Below are 22941 nucleotides of genomic sequence, written 5' to 3' on the forward strand. Positions count from 1 at the left end.
CTCTGGATTTGCACCCATCCATGGCAGCCTCAGAAAGGCACCAAGCAGCAAAGACATTTGGCTGCTCTGCACCCACCACTGCTGTGCTATGAAACACTGATGACACAGGCAGCATTTCATGGGGGAGGGGGGGAGAGGGGGTGTGGAGATGCACTGATCCAGCTCTCAGAAACACCCCTGGGGGCTGCAACAGTCACTTTTTTCATTTCCTTTGTGTTTTGTTGTTGTTGTTGGGTTTGGTTTGGGTTTTTAACTGACAAAATGCACTTTTGGGTCTGACTACTCTGCAAATAGATGTGGGAGGGTCTGTGGAGGGAAGGGAGGGTCTGTGGAGGGAAGGGAGGGTCTGTGGAGGGAAGGGAGGGTCTGTGGAGGGAAGGGAGGGCTGTTTGGCTTCTATGTCTACAGGCTGCCCTGGTACAGCTTGACAGTTCAGTGGATGAGCATGCAGGTTTTATTGCAGCTTGTCTGGGTGATTGGTTTTAAGTAGCCCAACTTCCATTCCAGGTAGCCCTGGAGGTGGCTTTCTCTCCCCTCACAGCTCTGCACCACAGCGTGCTGGCCGAGTAGCTATTCGGTAGCCATCTGCTCAATGTGGTCACTGAGCAGCTTGTATTGCTCTGTGGAGAGAAAGAAAAGGGCATTGGGTGAGTGCTGACACATCATCCTGGGCAGGCAGGTGGGCTCCACTCCTCCAGGACCTCAGGAAGGAGACATGTATCCTTCCAGGCTCATCCCTACCTTCATCCAAATTGCCGATGGTTGCCTGCTTCTTCAGGAAGTCACTGCAGAGCTTCTTGTTCAGCCCAAAGGCCAGCATGTTGTGAATGAAGGTGCTGAGGAAGTGCAGAGATGCTCTTGGTGAGGGCAGGGCCAAGCTGCCCAGATTTTCTTTCCCCCTCCCCACCTCCACCTTCCCCTTCCTCCCTAGAGAGCCTTATACTGGATACTGGGATGATGCATGTAGGACAACATGCTGGGACCATGTGGTGGCTGTATTTTCTTCCCCTCACCTTCCTCTTCCTCCCTGCAGACCCCTGTACTGTGTGTTGGGGTGATGGCTGACTGTGGACAGCATGCTGGGACCCTGTTGAGCCTAGACTTTTCTTCCCCCTACATTATTCTTCTTCCCCACAGCCCTTAGTACTGGATGCTGGGATGATGCTCAGCTGTGGGACAGTCCCTGGGGTGCCTGGATTTGCAACTTCAGGGGCAGGAGCACATCCTAGGGAAAAGTATCGAGCACCCCCTGACCACAGAGGATGTCCTCAGTGAGGGGACCTCTGTAGGGTGTCCCCTCTCAGCAGCTGACAAGGAGTCTTGTCCCCAGGCCCAGCTCACCCCAGCTGCCCGAAGGTGATGTTCTCGTTGAAGCGGAGGCTGTCGTCACGCTCCTCCTGTGTCATGTGGCACCACTTCTCCCTGCAAGGTACAAACCTGCTGTCACCCCAGGATCCCCTACCTGCATCCCTCCCCTCCCCAGGCCACACTGCCTGAGGACAGGAGGGCACCAAGAACCTCTCAGCTGCAGGTACATCCATCTGCAGAGCTCCCACTCGGGGTCAAAGCAAGAGATGCCCCAGGAAAAAGTCTTCTTCAACCTTGGCTTTCTCCTGAAAGACCTTTGAGAGGTTGTAGGCAGGTGGGGGTCAGTCTCTTTTCCCAAGTAACAAGTAATAGGGCAAGAGGAAACGGCCTCAGGTTGTGCCAGGGGAGGTTTAGGTTGGACATGAGTAACGATTTCTTCCCCTTGAGGGCTGTCAAGGTCTGGACCAGGCTGCTCGGAGCAGTGGTGGAGTCCCCACCCTTGGAGGAGTTTCAAAGCCATGCAGGTGTGGTGCTGAGGGACATGGTTTGGTGGTGACCTGGCAGTGCTGGGCTAATGGTTGGACTCAATGATCTTGGAGGTCTCTTCCAACCAAAACAATTGTATGATTCTATGAATCAGAGCTAGGAAATAGCATTGGCCTCTGCAGCATGGGCTGTACATCTCTCACCTTTGGTGCTATTGTTTCACCAAGGGGGATAAGCAAGGAAGCAGGGAGGACTTGCAGCTCTTGGGAATGGTCATCCCAGTGGGGCTCCACTGAAGGCCCCCATCTGGGAGGGGTACCAGAAGGGTACCAGGCACCTCTCCCCCATCTGCAGCCCTGAGCAAACAGCACCCCACAAACATACCTCCCCTCTGACAGCTTGGGGGGCTCCCATACCCCTCCCCACAGTCCAAAAATTCCAGCACTGCCTTCGGGATACCCCAGTTCCACTCTGGCTCCTGGGCAAACAGAACTGTAGCATGGCCTTAAAGAAAGGGGAGGGGAGGGGTAGAGGGGTGCTGGTGCAGTTTAAGCTCTAGATGCTTGCAACCAACTCAAGGTGATTTCAGGAGTCCCCCATTCAGGTGTCCTGCTTGTCCTGTGTCACAGAAATGTCACTGTGGTGCTGCTGGTGGTGGCTCAGTGCATGCACACCAGGGAAACTACAGCCCCAGGGTGAAGCCAACCCCCTCCTCAGAACTCAGGTAAGGATACAGCCAAGGGCAAGAGGAGGAAAAGCAAAGAAAAACATGGATAGGTAGAAGAAAAACAGCTCTATGGATGAAGAGGAGGAGGAGAACAGCAGGAGGGCACTGCACACTTGTAGCTCACGCTAGCTCTCCATCACACCAAGCAGGATGGAAGGAGCTGTGTTGGGTGGAAATGGTGGCTTGGAAGAGAGGTCTCATGGTAAATTCAGTGGGGTTAGCTCAGCCTCATTGCATGTTTGTGTGTCTGAAGGTGGGAAAGGATGGGAACCCAGTCAGAGGGAGCCTGGCCTCTCTTGAGTCAGCCCAGCCTGGGCGTGAAAAATCTGCTGAGCTGAACCTATGGTGACCAGGAGTGAGCTGCTTGTGTTTATAGGGCTGTGGAAACTTCTGTGCTATGCTTAAAGAGATTTAAACAAACAACAACAACAAAAAGGTTTAATGTCTCCCAGATAAAGCTTACGGCAGCAAATAAAACCCACAGCCAAATCTGGAGGCTGAAAAGAAAGGGGAAGAATCAAATTAAGGGGCTTTGAAATCTGGAAGCAAAGCTTCACTGCTCTCACTGGCCAGCTTACAGAAGGAGCACATTTGTAACTAGGGTTTTTTTTTTTTCCTGCCTTTTTATGTTTTTGAAGGAGGAAGGAAGGAGGGAGGGGAAAAGAAAAAAAAATTATCAAAGAGTCCAAGAAAAAATTGCTCTGCTTCTGGCTACTTACTGAGATCAACATGCCTGGGAAGGCAGAAAGCCCACATGTGGCTCTGCTCAGCCCCTTTGATCTTCACGCCGGCAGTGCAGGAGTGCATGACCCCATGGACTGCCTGTTGTGGTACCCAGGAAAGCCTCACCGTGGCCAGTCGGTGGTGAGAACCAGGCTGGGGAGAGTGGTTTGGGTTACTCAGCATCCCTGGTCCTTCAGCAGCAGCATTTCATCCCACACAGCAGCACTGAGGTTTGCCATTTTCCACTGCATGCCTTAGCCACACGGCAGATTTACTGCCAAGCTCCAGAGAGCCCTCAATCCTCTTGCTAATGCCATCACTTGGAGTGATTTGCTCCGAGATGGACTCTCCCATGCTCCAGCAAGAGAGCAGTGATTCTCCCTCTGCCCTGATCCCAGCTCGGGTGATGCAGCTGGCTTTGAGCTTTGCAGCCCCGAGGACGCTCTCATCATGGCAACATGCAGCCCCTGATTGCATTTTTCTTTGTATCTAGAAATGGCTTTAAAAAAATAAAATGGAAAGGACCAGCTTCTCCAGCTGGCAAAGGATCCTCAGCACCCCTATGCAGCAGCAGAAGCTGGAAGCAAGCAGGAAAGACAGAAGAGGGGGATGCTTTCTCCATGAAAAGACTCAGTTCGTGTCCAAAACCTGCCCAGGGGACCATTCCCTGCACGAGCAACCAATTCCCACAGCAAAATATCCCAGCTTGAAACCAGTCAGGTTCCTTTTTCAAAAGCCACGTTAAAAAGGAACCAATTGAAACCTTTCTGGTCCTTTTGAGAGGCTGATGCACATGAAGTCAGAACTTTGGTGGCCATTCCTCTTCAGTGGAGAAAGGGCTTTTCCAAGCTCCTCTGAAACACATCACCCCCCACCCCCAGGGCAGGATTTGGACCTGAAGTGAGGTTCAGCCTCTGGGCACTAATGCACCGAAGTACGGGGACAGACACACCTCTGCTCCTCTTCCTCCCCAGTGTTCCCTCTGGAGCGGCAGCAGAAACGGAGCCGACAACAGTGGTGTGTGAGAGATCATGCAAGACAGAGGGATGGAGGGGAAAGGAGAGAAGAGGGATGGAGGAAGGTTGTTAGAAGCAGAGAGAGGAAAGAGAGAGAAAAAGAGGAGTTTAGTTCTGGTTCTTTCCCCCCATCCCCTGCCCTCCCCACCAAGAGGAGAAAAAGCCTCCCCAGCTCTTGCTGGAGTCCCAGGAGGATACAGCCTGGCCACCCCTGAGACACCCTGACCAATCCCCATCACCATGGACCCTCTGGCCACCAAGCATGATCTGTCAAACCCAGCCTGTGGGATGCCAGCCTTCACCAACCACCTCCTCCTGCCACAGGTTTTAATCCTCAGTCCAACAAGCAGCATCTCAGTTCATCCAGTGGCTTCTGTTACCCTCTTCAGAGGACTAAGGGGAGGTCACCACCACCTTCCAACCCTTCTGAGATACTCCAGGCTGCAGCTCCCAAAGCTCATTCATTAGCCAGGCTTGTTTCTGCAGCGGAGGCAGACTCAGCCATCAGATTAATTGGGAAAGGCACCGGGAGCAGAGAGCAGCTGCCGGTGGCGAATGTCCTCGTGAGACATTTGCTGCTGCTAATTTGGGGCTTAATCAAAGCAAATGCAGTTACAGTTCCATTACTGCTCGATAGGTTCCTTTGATGCCTTGCTTGGAAAGAAAGAAAAGCAATAAAGGAGAAAGCAGAGGCTGATTGCTGAGCTGAACCTGGCAGAGCACCCCATGGTGGGAGCCAGGGCTCAGCCATGGCCTCACTCAGGGTTTGGGGAGGGTGGAGGAGGGATGGGTGCTTCAAGAAGTGCTACCACTGCTCCAAAGAGGCTGCTCAAATGCTTTGAGCTCAACAGCACTCACCCCAAGAGCTCAAAGCCTCTGCACTGCCCAGGCATGCAGCAAGATGGTCCAGATTTGGAGGAGTGAATTGCTTTGAGGTCTCATGGCAGCTCCATGGTGGAGCAAGAGATGGGCACGAGCCTGGTGAACCTCTTGCCCACCCTTGCAGCCTGTGGGGTCCCCCTTATGCCTGGGCACCCAGTTGCTCCCTGCACACAGCCACCCTCCAAAACGAGCAGCCCCTTCCCTTTGCAGGGCTGCTCCTGCCAGTTCTCAGGGATTGCCATGCTGTCCCCTCCTGCTCTCATCCTTGCTGGCTGCTGCAGCCGGTCCCCACACTGCACTGGCAGCCTTCCTGGAGCCAGAGCATCCCTTCCCCATCTGCTGCACCTCCCCAGAGGGTTGCACCAAGCATCTTCTCCCAGATCTGCTTACAAACTTAAGCACCAACAGCTCTGAACCCTGGCTAGGTTTTCTGGGCACACCTCGAGGGCTTTGGCCTTGCCAAAATGATGCAAAATGAGCAAGAAAACCTTCCCACTGCCAAATGTCTAAGAGGATGGAGACCCCACCTGCCCACCCCAGCAGACATGCAATCAGAGGTGGAAAATGGAAAATTTCCCCATGGCTGGAAATTGTTAGGGCTGTCAGGAGCAGGAGGGAATGCTGAGGGGCTGGAGGGGGCATGGGGATTGCTTTTCCCACGAGGACATGTCCTACCTGGTGGTGGGGGACCGCTTCCTGCGCTCACAGTGCACGGCATCGAAGAAGGCAGCGTTCCAAAAGCGCAGGTTGTGCCTGCAGGGTGGGAGGGAGCAAGACATTGGGAACAGTCAAATCCCCAGCCTGCCCCCAAGTCCTCCCAGAGCCAAGCTCACACACTTGCTGAGAGCCAGGAGAAGATTCAAGGGGGATCTAAGCAAGATTTGGTCCATTTTTGGCCCGGCTCCTTGTGCGGCTGCAAACACACCCTCAGGAGCACAAGGGATGTGCAGAAGCCATGAAGGGCAGCAGCAGTTTAAAAGCACTCATGAATATCTGGGGAATGTGTGGCCAAGGTGGACAAATCCCCTGCCTGGGGAGGCTAAGGCCTGGCAGAGGCAGGATTGCCCCAGGTAAACTTTACCAGATGGGCTGCTGCTTGAGGTGCATGTACAGGTAAATCTTCTCTCCCTTCTTCTCCTCCTCTGGGCTCTGCATGGAAACTGTTAGGACACACAGTTAGGTGACGAGGTCTGAATGACTTCCACCTTCCCCTACACCTCCTACCAACTTGGCATCCAAGCAGCAGTGATGGCAAGGTTTCATCCCAATTCTCTTGCCCAACACATCCTCATCAACATGAAGAGGAGCTTTGTCTGCCCTTTGTGTGCAGATATTAGCTGTGATCAAGGCATGGATGTCCCAGGAGGACACTTGAGGGACCACTGGTTTTATAGCACACACAGCTACCAGAGGGGAGACAGCGGCTGCCCAAACCTCTGCTTCTTGTGCCACTGAGGACAAGGTGCCACAAGATGTCCTTGTGAGACAAGAGCTGTGCAGTCTCCTTTGGAGCACTTGTGTAGGAGCTCAGAGGAAACAGCGCTGGCCCTTCCTGCCCTTCTCCCCATCCCACAGCTCTAGCCATGCCAACCATCTTGCACCACTTCCAACCCTCTCTTCTTCCCCTTGATCCTGTTTAGTTCAGCAATGCTGGCTCCACTCACCAGTCTTCTTCAGCTTCTCCTTTGGTTTGTCCTCACCTTCGCTGTGGCACAGAAATCAGTGTCAGCTCCCAAAAAGCCTGTCCCCCTGACAACTCATGTGGCAAAGCCCTGGCCCCCATGGCATGTGGAACACCTTCACTGGAAAGCCCCCCTGCTCCCATGCTGTTGTCCTCAGGGCCAGGAATGTGATGAGAAAACTGCAATCCCCATCCCATTTGGATCCAACACAGAGATGATGCAGAAGACCACAAAGCAACAGCACTGTCTCCTGGAACCACATATCTACATGCTCAAGGGACTCAGGACTCCCAGACTATGAGATGTTGGATGACCAAAGCAGGAAATAAGGGAGCAGGCTAGGGACTGTCTTCCCGTGGCCATGGTAAGCCCTGGCTGATGGTGGCCCTACACCCAGGAGGTTCCTGGCTGATCATGCTACAGGTGGTTAAACTCCCACCCAGCCCACCCAACAGAGTGGTACCCACTCGTTCTTTTTGGTGGCAGGGCCCTTCAGTTTGGTCTCCAGGCCCCCAAAGAAGCCCTTGACATTCTCCGTCTTGGCCGACGTGTTCTTCAGCAGCCGCTCCGCGATGTCCTTCTTCTCTGCCAGCCAGCTGTTCGCTGACTTCAGGTAGGAGTCGATGCTGCCCATGGGCTTCTCCTTGGCCTCCAAGGGCAGTGAGTGGGCCTTGCCTGTGGGCAACACGTCAGGAGTTTAGTTGGCCCCATGATTCTGGGTGCTGCCTGCTCCTGGGGGATCTACTGCCAGCTACAAGATGCACCACAGAGACCACGAGCCAGACGGAAACAATCCAGACCCCATCCCAATTCCTGGAGGCCTCTATCCTGGAGAGAAAATCCACCAGCCCATGGAGGAATGAGCACCACACATCAAGCAACAAGCCAAGGTGCGTCTGGACTGGGGTGTTCACATCACATCCCCGGGACTGAGGAACATGTGAGGATTGCTGCAAGCAAACACCCTGGCTAGAAGCAATGGCAAACCAGCACCAGCATGAGAGAGCTTTGCCAGGTCTGCAGAACTGCTCAGCCATGGGAGGCTCTTCTCCGCTCAGTACTGGAGTCAGCCAGAGCAAGCCAAGCTTGAGGACCCCTCCATCAACCTTCCTCCACACAAGGCACTTCAGCACCCATCTCCAGGACAAGCAAACCCTCTTACCCACATAGTAGTAGGTGAAGCACATGGTCATGAGGTTCTTGGCAGGGCTGAAATCATCCATCTGGTGACACCTGCCATGAAGGAGGATTTAGTGAAAACACATAACAATACCAACCTGAGCAGCCTTGTAGCTGCTGCCCTTTCTGAAGCCATGGCTGTGATCACAGGAGCTTTTGTTGGTTGCAACCCATCCTCAACTTACTCAAACAGCACGAGGGCAAAGGACTGCATCAGGCGGTAGAAGGTCTGCTCCGAGACACACTTGGAGTTGCAGCGCTGGAAGCACAAAGCTCAGGGTTTAGTAGAGTTCTGCAGGGCAGCAGCAAGGACAACCTCAGCCCACCCACACTGCAACAAGCCTGGATTTAACCATCTGAAAATGCTTTTAGACACTTCTCTATCCTGCTGTGATGAAGTTTCTTCTTTCCTCTGGTCTGCTGCCTTCCAAAAACACTGCTTTGGGCTATTGTTAAATTTCCCCATCCTGAGCACCCTGCCCAGGCTGCTCCAAAGCCCTAGTGCAGGATCTCTGCTCTTTCACCCACCTCTTTCCTTACCTGGGCACTCACATATCTTGCGAACCACTCCCTGCCCTTCCCGTTCTCGCTGCTGCAGAGCTCACCAAACCTGGCCTTCTCCTCTTGATCCAAATCCTCCCTGAAATGGGGAAAAAGAAAAAATAAAGCCACCACTAAAGCTGAGGATGTGGCCAGCATTCCCCGTCCAGCCGTGGCTCAGCTCCCCAGCATCATCCCTTTTGGGGGAGGCATCCCAGTGCTGCAATGACAGGAGGAAGGCAGAAGTAGATGGGAAATGGAGCACCCATTTTGTCATCCCTTGGCTTATGCTGCTCTTTTGTTCCTCCTTGGCAGGAGGGAAACCAAAGGCAGAGGGAGAAGGGAAGAGCCAAAGACAGCCCGAGCAGAAACTGAGCTCCAGAGACAGGCACTCAGCCCCAGAGCGAAAGCAAGCCCTGGTGCTGCTCATCACGCTTGGTTTGCTCAATCCTGCTTGACATGCCAAGTCACAGTGTTATGGAGACCACAGCAAGGGGAGCTGGGGGGGCTGCAGGATACTGGGGAGTAGAGGCAGAGTGGAGCCACTGGCATTTGCACCAGCATCAGCAGAGATGCTCAGTGCAGGAGAGGCATTGGAGACACCCAGCATGGTGAAATCCCCGGCCCATGAGGGGCAGCTGGCATGGGAAAGAGGAGAAAGAAGAAGGGAGGGAAAGCTGGAGGTGAAAGAGAAGCCAGGGTGTGCCTTAAAGAGGGGTGCAAGTCAGCCCACATCCCCCCACTTAGCTCCACACCGTGTCACAGCCAGGAGCTACAAGCTGCAGTAGCCAAGCCTGCAGAAGGACACAAACAGATGCTCCAGGAGAGGGAAAGCAGCCAGATCCCACCCCGCAGGATGTCCCCTGGCAGCAAGCTCGGCTTGCTCACCCCCCACTGAAGATCTTCTCCACGTAGTGCCTGATGAACTCCCGGCGCTCGGCCATCACCTCGTCCCGGGAGGACTCGGTGCTCTGGCTGGAGGAGAAGGACTCGTTGGAGGAGGAGCGGTGGTAGCCACCCCAGTGCCTGGGAGAGTCTCCCATGTCATTCTCGCTGTCTGCCGACTCGGTGGCATCGCTCTCCTCCCCAGCCACGTCCCCCCCGTCCTCCAGGTGCCCGTTGTCCCTGGGGGCAGTGGGAGGAGAGGGCTCCGAGGGCAGGCAGGTAGGTGTTTCACTATCAAAGTCAATGAGGTTCCCTACAGGCACATCCAGAGGGGCCTCCATGGCTCTCCTGGGGGATGTGGTGGTGTCGGGGGGAATTCGCTCCTTGTCCTTTTGTCCTCACTGGGGTGTCAAGGCCATCGCTGGCAGGATGGGTTGGCTAAAGCAGGCAGGTCCTTCTGTAGGGGTGAGGATTGCTATAGGACATCTGAAAGAGAAAGGGAGGAAAAGAATGAGGAGAGAACCCCAGGGAACCACCACCATGGGTGTGGGCAACATGACCACAGGCCAACACCTGTGATGTCTCCAGGATGCCTAGCAGCAGCAGGGAGGGACAGGATGGGGACACACCAGGCAGAGAGAGCTGGCTGTTCTCCATCAGCCACTTGACTAAGCAAACCCAGGCAGTCCTCATGTGCTTTCTGCACCATTCAGGTACAGCTTTCATCCTTTTGCCCAGAAAAGAGACAATTTGAGCCCAAGCTCCATATGCTACATCTTGCATCCTGACGGCTAAAACTGGGCCAGTGTGAGCCAGCAGCTGGCAAACACACTGGTGATTTTCCAAGACAGCCCTGGAGAAGAATTCTCTTCTCCCTTTCTCTCCTCCCTGCTCAGGGGTCTGCCTGACCCCATTTGGAAATGGGATCTTCTCCAGGATGGAGCATCCCAATATTAAACATCCCCCAGCTTGAACTGGGAATGGAGAGGGGATGTAAACATAACAGAAGCTGTAATGGGATGTGGACGTAGGGCTCTGACTGTGATCAGATTTGTTATTTTTGGAATCCAACCAGTGCTGCTCTTCAGAGAGTGGTGATGGACCACGATGCTCTGATGCAGGGACATCCCAGGCGGTACTGCAGCAGCTGCTGTGCAGCAAAAGGGGCAAAGAAAGGGCTGCCCTGAAGCTGCCCCTCCATCAAAGATTCACCTGTGTCCTCAGAAAGCATGCTTCTGCCCCAGGGAGGTGACAAGTGATGCCTTCTGAGAAGTGAACTTGGTAGAAGCTGCAGCAGTTGGGCAGGGAGCCAGCCCAAGGATCGGCACAGGAGCAGGTAGACCAGTCCCAGGTAATGAAGTGACAGCCCCGGGACAGCGTGACAGGAACACTGCCACAGCCCTGCTGCCTTCCAGGGAACTGATCCCAGGACACAGGCAACTACATCAGAGCTAAAAAAAACCCCAAACCTCAGATTTCTTTCAGCTCTAAGATCAGCGTACCCCAAAGGACCAAAGTCCAGTTCATCATCATTTAGTGGTTGGAGTTGATGATCTTAAAGCCAAAACGACTCTATGACAAAAATGAGTTCAAAACGAAACCAACTCTGAAGTGTTTCACCAAGCAAAGCACACAGATGGGAAAATAACCCCCCAGCTGCAGGAGGAGCAGCTCTCCCCAGCAGAGTGTCCTCCTCCCCACAGCCCCTTTGGCTCAGCAGGGTGCTGGCACCCACAGGATAGAGACAGAAGAATATGCTGCACCTTCCCTGAGCACCAGACAGCTCATCATGCTGGCTGGGAAAAAATCTCTTGCCACCCAGATCCCCAGGGCTGAGAGACAGCAGGAACAGAAAGGAAAGTCACTTCGGGTGGCAGAAACTCATGCACCCAACACCGAGTGGTCACCTCCCATCTCCACACCCTCCTGTCCCACCCTCCCCACACTGAACCCCTGAACGCACCTAAGCTCAGGTCCTGGGAGAGCTGCAGAGACACTGCTGCAGCCAGCCAGCCTCCGAGAGCGTCGGGTGGAGAGGAGCCGAGAGGCTGCGGCACAGGAGGGGCTGGCAGCGTGCCCGTGGGGACCCAGCCAGCTGCAGCCCGGCTCAGCCACCCCCAGCGTTCCGACCCCCTCCAACCAGCTCTGCCAGCTGCGGGGATCACTCTGTGCTTCATCCATCCACCCCCAGATCTTCCCACTCCCGAGGCAGCTGCGGAGTTCCTTTTAGAACCACAGAATCAGGATTGTTTCAGTTGGAAAGGACCTCTAAGGATCGTCAAGTCCAACTGTCAACCTGACACTAAACCATGTCCCACAGTGCCATGTATGGATGTTTTCTGAACAGCTCCAGGGATGGTGATTCTACCACATCCTTGGGCAGCCTATTTCCATGCCTGACCACCCTTTCAGTAAAGAAATTGTTCCTATTATCCAGCCTAAACCTCCCCTGGTGCACCTTGAGGCCATTTCCTCTCATTCTATCACTTATTCTTTGGGAGAAGAGACCAAGCCCCACATGGCTCCAACCTTTTTTAAGGGAGTTGTAGAGAGTCAGAAAGTCTCCCTCAGCCTCTTTTCTCCAGGCTGAACAACTCCTGTGCCCTCAGCTACTCCTCAGAGTAGCTGTTCTCTAGACTCTTCACCAGCTTTGTGCCCTTCTCTGGACCCACACCAGCACCTCAATGTCCTTCTTGGAGTGAGGGCCCCAAACTGAATCCAGTATTTGAGGTGTGGCACCTATGGAGCAGGGACCTCCTCTGCCAGCCCCTCCAGAGCCTGTCTGGACTCAGAGTTGCCAGAGTTACTTGGGAGACCAACCCTCCCCCTGAGATCTGGGCACTCCTTGGCACAAGAGAGTCTCATGTCCCCTTTCAAGCGCAGAACTCCCTCTACCAAGTGATCAACCTTCAAAGCATCCACCTCAACCAGAATTACTCCCACTTTGCAAACTGGAGGCAGGGCACAACCCATCCCAGCACTGCTGATTTGCCTCCTCCCATGCTCAGCTTGCCCATGAGCTGCCACCTATCCCATGCATGGCCAAGCTTTGCAGCAGTTGTTCCAAGCAACACACTGCTTAGTAACAAGACATGGCCAAGATCAGGGAGTTTCAGCTCTAGAAAAACAAATATCACTGAAGATCCATTGCTCAGACACCAGCTTTGCCTCTGGGCAGTTCCATCCTGCTCCAGACACCTTGCACCAGCAGCACAGGGAAGAGACAACCACATCCAGCAGAACATATTTCTCCAGGCATCACCAGAAAACAGGACAGTGCTGGGGCAATGGTGGCTTCTGGCTCTGCTCTAAGCCATGCATGTGCCCAGGAGGACCTGAGCTCTCTTCAGATGTGCACAGCAGGCAGCTGGCATCCTTCCCCAAAAAGCCATCACCATGTGGGAGGGAGAACCTAGACCTAGAGTACAAGCTGAGCAGTGCCCAAGGACTCACAATGGGTTTAAGCAGTTCTGGACCTCAGCAGAAACCTGGCCAGGGCTGCAGGCAACATTAGTAAGTGCTTTCTGCTCACAGAGGGCCAGTAAAGGTTTAACCACTCATTGGCCAGCTCATGCTAAAGTCCTGCCCTTGAATGAAAGCCACAAAGGGTATTTTTGGGTGCTGGCAGCTGCTGTGGGCATCCGGGATTCCCAGGCATCTCCACAGCCTTCAAGGTTGTTTGATTCTCAACACAAGGCACAGGAGAGCTTCAAAACCAAAACAAGCCTCAAGCTCAGCCCCACACCCACCCCACAACTCAGTTGTTGCTCCAGCACAGCAAATCCAGAGAAGGAATAGCCAAGATACAAACCAAGAACCCCAGGTCCTGCTTGGCTCCTTTCACACTTGGAAATCAGCCCAGCTGCACATCCCACCACCACCCAGGCACAGCCTGGAGGATCCCACTCCTGGCTTGCAACTGCTGGGTCAAGTCTGGAGGTGAATGAGGGATCTGAATTAAAAAGGGAGGTTTTGGCTACTAGGGAGACTAACTACAACATCACGAGCTTCAGCATCATCATGAGCTTCAGTGTCTTTCAAATCCAGCAGCTCCTGGGCTGCCTTTAACTAACAAAGCTCAAGCAGACAAAGTGGCACACAGCTCATTATGAGGTTTCTTGCAAGCAAGCATCTTCCAGCACATCTGTATTCCCCACAGGCAGCTGGCAAACAAGGCCACATCCTCCCACTGGAGACACCAGTCTGGGAATATCATCAGTGAGGAAAGAGTTGGCATGGAAGTGCCACAGGTGCCCTAAAACTTTGACAAAGGCCTGGTTTTATTAAGCAGAAATGCTGGGGTAGATCTGAATGACACACCTATAGCTCCACACACACATGCAAGCAGCCTTCATCCATGATCTGCCTTTGAATCCACCACTTCTGGCCCATCATAATCAGGCAGCTGCCCAGTTTTGCTGCTTTCTCCACCTTCATCAAACCCTGAGAAATCTCAGAAGGGGGCAAAATCTGACAGCACGTGGGCACTGGGAGAGTTGTGAGTGGCAGGACCCACTATGACCAGGGGTAACACTGCTGCTGGCACTGGGGCATGAACAAAACCAAGATGGTTTGTGCAACTGTGAGCCCCTGCTGGCTGCTGGTGGGTCATCAGTGTCCTGAGGCGATTGTCAGGGGGAACAGGAGATATCACATAGCTCTGCCCTGGGACAGGCATGGGACAGCCCAGAAGGGACACACAGGGTGTTTAAACCCAGTGCCAGGAGAGGAAAGGGAGGAGTAAGGAGCTGGAAATGATGACCTGCCCTGTCTCAGAGGAATGCCACAGCTTTGACATCCTCCTCCCATCCTGGTTCCAGCACATCCTTTCCAGAAGACAGGACCACCCAGTCTAGATTTGCAGTTGAATTCCTTCTCCTGGCAAAGCCTGGGGAAATGACACAGGGAGGCCAAAAGTCACTCCCAAAGCCTCACTTAGTGATGCTGAACTGGCATCCATAGGACCAAGACCCTCTACGCTCATGCAGTTTCCTTTCAGGGCTTTCTACAGGCATGCAGGATGCTGAGGCTGGGGGTGCTGAGGCTGGGGATGCTGAGGCTGGGGATGCTGCAGGACCTCGGCAATTCTCCCCAGGAATTATATAATCATGGAATGGTTTGGGTTGGAAGGGACCTTTCAAGGTCATCTAGTCCAACTCCCCTGCAGGCAGCAGGGACATCTGCAACTAGAGCAGATTGGTCAGAGCCCCAAACAACCTGACCTGGAATGGTTCCAGGGATGAGGCATCTCCCACCTCTTTGTGCACCCTGGGCCAGGAAGCAGGATCCAATCCCAATTTGCTGCTGTAGCTTCAGCAGAACCCAGCCAGTCTGTGGCCCAGCTCTCCCCACTCTCCAGCCATGGGTGAGCTCCTGCCCACCCCATCTCCATAGCTGGATGACAAACTCAGCTAATCCTCATTATCAGATCAGGCTGTGGGTGTCATCCTGCATAATGACAGTGCTGGAGCCCACATCTGCATCCTACACAGAGACAGTTCTCCAGCCCAGAGCCATCAGGAGCGATCAGAAACTGTAATTAAACCAAATAAATCTCTGACTGTCTTCTCACAGCTACATGAGTATACCCCTCCCATTCCTCTGCTCCCTGGGTGCTCAGATGGTGCCCAGACACCTCTGAGAGCCCCTGGGGACATTCAGCCCATTTGCACCCCCCACGAGAGCTGCTGCTCTCAGGAAGGGGAAAAGAGCCCAGAGGGGACAGTTCTGCTCCTTTGGCCATCACACACTGACACAGTGGAGCTCCTCTGAGATCTCCAACAGTTCATTCATGTCATGCTGAAGAGCATTCAAGGGGCCAGCGAGATGCTCCCAAAGCACATGGGCAGCTTGCCCTGGCATGGAAGGGCTTGGACATGCTCTGCAGCAGAGGTGACTTAAACATGCCTTACATCTTCTGTTCCCAGCCTTGTCAGGGGCACATGTCCCTCCTAAGCATGGTGAGGGGGACAGTGCATTGCTACCTCCTCCTGCTGATGTCCTGCTGCCCAGGAGAGGATGCAGCCCTGAGGCAGGGGGAACACGGTGAGTCACTGCTGCCAGAGGGACAGGGCAAAGTGCCATCTCTCAGTGCTGGCACTTTTCCACACTGCAGCTCACCACAGAGATCCACACTTGTCTCACCCACCCCAGCAAGAGCACATCCAGACCCCTGCAAGCCACCAGTCTTTGATTGCCCACTGTGGGGTCCAACATGGGCACATCACTTGCACCATAGCCACTGCTTCAGGTACTGGCACTGCCCAGGAGGACCGTGCAGCCAATCCACTGCACCATTTGGTCTGTGTCAGCACAACACCTCTGTGAGAAGCTCCCTGGCAGGCACTGAGCCAGACTGGCAAGGTTCTGCAGAAGTACCACGGGCAAAGCTTTGTTTCTGCCAAGGAAAACTCCCTGTGCTGTAAGGGAACAGCCTGTTTCCTCCAGGGGAACTGGCCAGGCTTGTTCCATGTCTCTCCCACAGTGAGAACAACCTGGCAGAAAGGTCACAGCTTGGGGACACGGACCTGCCGAGTGCTGGATCACTCGAATCACCCTCAGACTGGAGGTACCTCACCTATGCCTGCTCCACAAGTACCCCCAGAGCATCTGAACACATGACCTCCAGAGGTCCCTTCCAACCCCTACTATTCTGAACAAAGGCTGGGATCTGAGGAAGCTGGAACTCCCCACGCTGGGTTTGCTTGTCCCCACTGCACATCTGCTGGAGCGTGCTGGCAGTGAGGACGCACTTCCCACTTTGTTATAGGGCTGAAGCTGTGTCCTCACCAAGGCAGAGCCAACAGCAGATGCTGCCTGGGCACTTTGCAGCCAAGGAGAAGGCACAGCCTCTGCAATTCACTGAAATAATTCCCCAAATACCAGGGGGGCTGCGAGCTGAGACCTGTGCTTGGCTGCGGGGCAGAGACCACACGCACTCGGTGCACACCAAAACCATCACCCACCACCTGATGCAGGCTTTGGGCAGATGATGGGAACACCATTGGTCCTCTAGGTCTTCTCCCCAGCTTTGTGTCTTCTCCTGGCCCCAGCATCCTCCATCCTAAAGGCAGCATTAACCCACACGGGTCACTTCACAGAGTAAGCTCAGCTTTCATGCTGGAGCTGTTTCAAGCCAACCTGAAGCCCAGCAAGCTCCCAGCTTGCACAGAGCCTTTTCTTCCTGCTGCCATCAGACACCAGATGGCAGCTCCCCATTTGCCTGGACTTTAGAAGAGAATTAAATGTCTCTTGAGTAGACCTGTGCTGCAGAAACCCAGCTTTTGTGCCCAGCAGCCTCTTCTCCTTCAATGCTTGCCAGCAGCCCAGCTTCCACCTCCCCCCCACCACACAAATCCCCTGGGAGCCCCTAAACAGAGCTGTTTATTCTGCACTTCCCATTTTTACCTGGCAAGAGACACTTAGGGATCTCAGGGGCTGGGCTGTATTTTGCAAATTAGCTCCCTGAAAGGGCTTCCCCTTCCCCAAACACACTCAGCACCCCCTTACCCCCATGGGAAATGCTGCCTTCAGCCTTATGGTTAAACGAGGAACAGCAGCATGGCCAAAGACGTTTGCTTATGGGATCTGTGGGGCACCCATGGGATCTTCCATCCTACCCAAGGGGGCTCACAGAGTACCCAGGGATCCTCCCATCCTACCCAGGGACCCTCTATCCTACTCAGGGACTCGCAGAGCACCCAGGGATCCTCCATCCTACCCTGGGAGGCTGAAGGCACCTGCCCGATGGGCTGAGTTTCGAGAGGTGGCTGGGCCATGAGGAAGCCCGTTATCACCTCCCAGCGTGAGATGGGGATAGAGGACGGATTTCTCAGTCTCCCAGCATGAGATGAGGAAAAAGGACGGATTAAGCCTCAGCGGCGGGCGGGGGGGGGCTGTGTTGCCACGCCGACGCCTGTCCTTGCGTGGGGTCACAGCAAAGCTGGCGTTCCCATCACTGCCTGCCCTCCCTCCATCCCTTCGGCCGTTACCTGCACCCAGGGCCCTCGGCACACCTCGGCTCGCCGGCGGCTTAACGGCATCCGGCGAGGCTGGCTCCGGCGCGGCCGGCACGCCGGGGAGCCGGCGATGGAAGGGACGTGGGGACGAGAGGATCCCTCCCTCCGGAGCTCAAAGGCATGGCGTTTCCCCCCCGGGTGCCCACGCACGGCTGCGCGCAGAGCCCGGCTGGCTGCCGCGCCGGCTCCGAGGAAGGCGAAGGGGAAAAAAAAAAAAAAAAAAAAACCAAAAGGGAAAAAAGAAAGAAAGAAAAAAAAAAAAGGTTCATTGTGTGATTTCAACACGGCTTGCACGGCTGGCCGAGCAGGGACAGGACGAGCAGGCAAGCCCTGTGAGCCCACTTGCTTTGTGGGGGGATTGCCACGCTGAATTCAGCACTAAAAGCCTGCCCAAGCCCTTGCACACAGACATCTGAAATATTCAGACAGATTCCCTGGGGTCCCCATCGCTTTCATAGAATCACCTGGTGGGAAATGACCTTGAGTCCAACCATAGGACTAGGGGGAATAGAACAAAAATAGAAATGGGTAGAGTCAGATTGGATGTTAGGAAGAAATTCTTCAGCATGATGGTGGTGAGACACTGGGTCAGGGTGACCAGGGAAGTGGTAGAAACCTCATCCCTGGAGGATTTTAAGGCCTGGACATGGCTCTGGGCAGCCTGATCTAAGAGTGAGGTGTCCCTGCCCATGGCAGGGGGGGTTGGAACTAGATCCTTGAGGTCGCTTCCAACCCTAGCAATTCTATGATTCTACAGCCTAACATCTCCCTGTGCCCAACTGTTAGACCATATCCTTAAGCTCCTCATTCAAACATCTTTTAAAGACCTCCAGGGATGGCAATTCCACTCCTTCCCTGGGCAGCCTGGTCCAGTGCCTGATGACCCATCAACTTCCATCACCTTTAGCTGGTTTTTAAGCCTCTCCATCACTCAAACAGCTGAGGATTGTGAGTGAGCTGCTCTGCTCCTCCCCAAATGAGCCACTGAGGGAAAAATAAAATTCCAGTTGAGCCCAAAGGGAGAAAATCCCCAGTGGGAAGGAGAAACTGGGTGAGAGCAACTGCTGCAGCATGCATTCAGCAGAGCTCAGGGGAATTACTGCTTGCTCCGAGAGCAGTGTCATTGGAACTCATCTTCAATCCCAGAGAAAAATCCTTAGGTGGTTTGTGGCAAGAAATGGGAGAGAGAGAAAGAGTGGGACCCCTGGAAGGCATGTCCCAGAAGGGGTGTTACATGCCTGGATGGCAGTTTTGGGGTGCTCACAACAACAGGGAGTCTCTGATACAAAAAGAAGCAAACGACCATGCAGAGGAGGCCACTGACCCCTTCACCTCCAGCCTTACCAGACTCTGCCAGGGCATCTCAGCCCTCCCAAAAGGACCCTGTCACTTAGCTGGCCACTGCCCACATAAACCCAACAGGCTCTCCCCAAAGCAGGGTGTTTTGGAGGAGCAACAGACCCCCCAGTTCTGCATCGCTGCTGAGGCAGTGGCACCCACCCCATGACAATGAGGGGAGGCTGGAAACCTCCTGTGTCAGCACGGCATCCCCAGTCCTCCTTATTCACCCCAGCCCAAACAGAGCCCCTCTGCATACCCCTGAGCAGAGCATCTCCCATAGGCAGGAAGCCAAACCACTGTGTCCCAAAGGACCACCAGCAAAAGCCAGTCCTACACTGCTGCTGTTCATGGGGAGCAGAAGCCAGACTTGGCTGTACCATCAGGCTTGGATCAGCAAGAGTATAGCCAACAGGAGCAGGGCAGGGACTGTCCCCCTGCACTTGGCATTGGTGAGGTCACACCTTGAATACTGGGGGTCTGTCTGGGGTCCTCACTAGAGGAAGGATGTTGAGGTGCTGGAGTATGCCCAGAGAAGAGCAATGAAGCTGGAAAAGGGCCTAGAGCACAAGGGTTGTGAGGAGCAGGTGAGGGAACTGGAGTGGTTCAGCCTGGAAAAATGGAGGGTGGCTCTCTATGACTACCTGAAAGGAGGGTGGGGATTGGTCTCTTCTCCCAAGGAAGAGAAGTAATAAAGGAACAAGTAATAAAACAAGAGGAACCAGCCTCAAGTTGCACCAGAGGAGGTTGAGGTTGGTCATGAGGAGCAATTTCTTCCCCAAAAGGGTTGTTAAGCCCTGGACCAGGCTGCCCAGGGCAGTGCTGGAGTCCCCACCCCTGAAGGGTTTTCAAAGCCATACAGACGTGGTGCTGAGGGACATGGTTTAGTGTTGACCTGGCAGTGCTGGGTTAATGGTTGGACTTGATGATCTTCAGGGTCTCTTCCAACCAAAACACTTCCATGATTCTATGATGATTATCTGATTAGCATCTTCTCCCTCAGGGAGATGCCATATGGGGATGACCCACGAGCAATAAATTGTCTGAACCCAAGGAAACCCTTCTGGGACTGGTGCTGAGAGGACTGTGGCATTCCTGGCAGAGCCTGGTCAAACCCAGATGCTGCCTCACAAGAGCATCCTTGGAAGCAAGTCAGAGGATTTTCAGCCCGTTCAAGCCTTGCAGGAAGAGAGAGCTGGGTGAGTCACTTCTGCCACGGAGCATCCTCATCAAGAGGGCTCAGATGGTGCAAAGAGATGCTGCCTGCCCCTCCACACACATCATCATCATCATCAGCCCATGGAGGGAACAACGCATTTGTGACACAAACTTTGAGCTCAGCAGAAATCCAAGAGCATTACTAATTGACTGTCTGCTGAGGGTGATTATTGTAATTAAGTGAGACTTCAGAAATTGCAAGTGACATGTAAAAACACATTTCAGGGCCCCAGTTTTTATGGAAAGGGTTTGCTGCCTTCTCCCTGCCAGCTTCTGATGGCTGGGTTTTCACGTGGACATCTGATCTTCAAGGCACAACTTACAGGTCTTGCTTTTTATCTCTTCTTTCTGCTGCTGACCTGGGGTTTGCACCAAAGCAGGGGAGGGGAAATTCTGGTGAGGTGCTGGCATGCATGGTCCTGGCATCAAACCAAACCCAGGATGGGAGATGCGCAGTTTGGTGCCTGCTCCATCTGTTTTTGTAACTCACAGCCTTTCCCAGGAATGATTCACCTGGACAAGGAAAGGAGAGGCCCTGGGGTACCAGGAGAGCATAGAATCATAGAAGGGTTTGGGTTGGAAAGGACCTTTCAAGGTCATCCAGCCCAACCTTCCTGGAGTCAGCAAGGATATCTGCAACTAAAGCAGGTTGCTCAGAGCCCCAAACAACCTGGCTTGGAAGTGGTTCCAGGGATGGGGCATTTTCCACCTCCTTGGGCAACCTGGGTCGGTGTTTCACCACCCTCAGCTTAAAACATTTTTTCCTTCTGTCCAGTATGAATCTTGCTCTGTTAGTTCAACCCCTTGTCCTGTCACAGCAGGTCCTGATAAAAAAAAAAAAAAAGTCTCCATCATGTTTATTAATATCTAAAGGTCAAGAGGATGAGGCCAGGCTCTTCTCAGTGATGCCCAGTGACAGGACAAGGGGCAATGGGGACAAACTGGAAGCCAGAAGTTTCCATCTGAATAGGAGGAGAAAATTCTTTGCTGTGGGGTGCCAGAGCCCTCGAGCAGGCTGCCCAGAGAGGTTGTGGAGTCTCCTTCTCTGGAGAGACTGCAAAGCCACTTTGACATTGTGATCCTGGGCAACCTGCTGTGGGTGACCCTGATTTAGCAGGGGGGTTGGACGAGATGATCCCCAGAGGTCCCTTCCAACCCCTACCATGCTGGGAGATTCTGTGGTCCCCCTCAAAAACCTCCTCCTGGGAGACCAAGCCCTCTCTCCACTCCCTACACAGCACAAAGCCATCTCCTACTACCCTCCACACTTGCAGCCACATCCTCCCTCCGGCACACAGCTCGCAGGGAGCCCATGGGCACCCATAGACCAAACAGGGTAGCAGCCACAGCTCTGCCCCCAGATTGACATGGAAATTCATCCCTCCATTCCCCTTTCTGCAGACAAAGGCTCTGGGGGTGGCTGTGTCTGTCACACATGATAAGTGGCCTATTTTCCTTCCCTGGTGACAACACGGCACGACTCCAGCAGTAGGCGGGCATGGTGAGACAGCCAAGCTCACAGCTGCCAGGGCTGGTTCTCCAGCACCAGCAGGGAGGCAAAGAGGAGGAACTGGTGCTGAGCAGAGAGCATCATCCCCACCTACACCACAGCTACAAGAGGAAGAACCTCTTTTGTGGAAGTTACTAAATTATTGGGCAATTTTTTTTGCTTCACACCCTTGAGTGAAAAGCAACCCAGGACAGCAGGGCTGGGGATGAGACATAGACAAAGGCACTGACAACTTCAGAATGGAGCCAGAGTTTCAAAACCAGAAGGATGTGAAGGAAAATCCTTCTGTAAGGAATGGGAGCAGAGAAAGAGCAGAGAGAAACAAGATAAAAACTCTGAGGAAAGCCCCAAAGTCTGTGCCCTGCTTGCAAGCCCCCCAGGAGCAGTCTGAGGTGAACCCCGTGAAAGATGGGCAGCTCCTCTGCTGTGGCTGCAGGCTGCCCAGCACCCTGTCCATGAGCACACCCAGAGCACAGCAAAAACACATGGACAAGGGCAAGGAGAAACTTCAGCACCACCAAGTCACTTGCACAACGATTAATTTGCATTAAAATGCCCCACGAGGGCATGAAACCATCCAAGCCCCAAAGGTACTCACCCTCCACCATCTCCTGGCCTGAGGGATTTGGCTCAGACTCACGAGACCAGGAGGACGTCGGGTTCCTGATGTTCCTCTCGTGTCCTCTTACAGCCCAGACCACCCTCCCATCGTCACTGCACACCAGGGTCACCTCACACCATCTCCCCTCTGCCCAGCCCAGCAGCGCCTGGCTGCTCCCTGAGCCCTCAAACCCAACACCCCAGAGTGAGCACGCAACACAGGAGCCTGTTGCAACCCCACGGATGGTTGTGACATAGCTGCTCAAACCCTTCCACAAGCTGCTCCTCCAGCCCAGCCCTCTGCAAATCCTTCCTAATCCAATCTGGTTGATGGCATTAAGCTGGACCCTCCCAGACTGAACGCCCCTATTTGCACAATGCTCGGGAAAATCTTCTCATTTCCTTATACCTGGTTGAATCTCTGAGGCAGAGGTCACCAGGGCTTCCTTCTCTTCACTCATGGAAGTGTCTCAGGACCTGAAACCCCAGCTTCACACCCACCTTCCACATCAAGGGGACATGACTGCATCGCCAGCTGACACTGTCCTCCCCGCTGAGCAAAGCAGAGCCAGCCAAGGCTGTCCTGGCAAGCCCTCCTTGATGCTAACTTCTTCAGAGTAGAAGAAGTCTGATCAGGTCTTCTATAGGTGCTCTTGATTAACAAACCTCTGCCACAGCTTTTGTGTTGGAAGAGCTGAGTGAAGAGGCAGGTGAAGGCACATTAGGACAGAGGTGTTAGAGTTACCCACAACCTCCTTAGAATCTGCACTGTCAAAAAAAAAAAAAAAAAATCACAGAATCCCAGCATGGTGAGGGTTGGAAGGGACCT

At 53.9% G+C, this 22941-nt stretch overlaps 1 protein-coding gene across 2 annotated transcripts; it reads right to left on the reverse strand.

The window, feature by feature from the left end:
• Window positions 1-354: 354 nt before the first annotated feature.
• On the reverse strand, window positions 355-9812 carry KIAA0513 (KIAA0513 ortholog). Of its 2 annotated transcripts, XM_054389629.1 has the most exons (12): window positions 9432-9812; window positions 8544-8643; window positions 8189-8262; window positions 7987-8057; window positions 7292-7499; window positions 6807-6847; window positions 6224-6302; window positions 5818-5895; window positions 4197-4226; window positions 1342-1422; window positions 742-836; window positions 355-620 (listed from the first exon to the last, which is right to left on the reverse strand). In XM_054389629.1, exons 1-12 carry the CDS (start codon window positions 9767-9769, stop codon window positions 571-573), a joined length of 1245 nt encoding a protein of 414 aa, XP_054245604.1. In that variant the 5' UTR covers window positions 9770-9812; the 3' UTR covers window positions 355-570. The 2 variants fall into 2 exon arrangements, with proteins under 2 accessions (XP_054245604.1, XP_054245603.1); XM_054389628.1 differs by lacking the exon at window positions 4197-4226.
• Window positions 9813-22941: the final 13129 nt, after the last annotated feature.

Source organism: Indicator indicator, chromosome 19, assembly GCF_027791375.1.
Source record: "Indicator indicator isolate 239-I01 chromosome 19, UM_Iind_1.1, whole genome shotgun sequence".
NCBI lineage: Eukaryota > Metazoa > Chordata > Aves > Piciformes > Indicatoridae > Indicator > Indicator indicator.

What these genes read in the sequence shown, in the direction of transcription:
- KIAA0513 (XM_054389629.1), bottom strand. Translation starts at nt 9,769, where the DNA reads ATGGAGGCCCCTCTGGATGTGCCTGTAGGGAACCTCATTGACTTTGAT. An exon ending in TTTGCCCTCGTGCTGTTTGA is followed by an intron (nt 8,058 to 8,188) that starts GTAAGTTGAGGA and finishes CCTTCATGGCAG; the next exon opens with GTGTCACCAGATGGATGATT. An exon ending in CTCAAGCAGCAGCCCATCTG is followed by an intron (nt 5,896 to 6,223) that starts GTAAAGTTTACC and finishes CCCACCCTGCAG; the next exon opens with GCACAACCTGCGCTTTTGGA.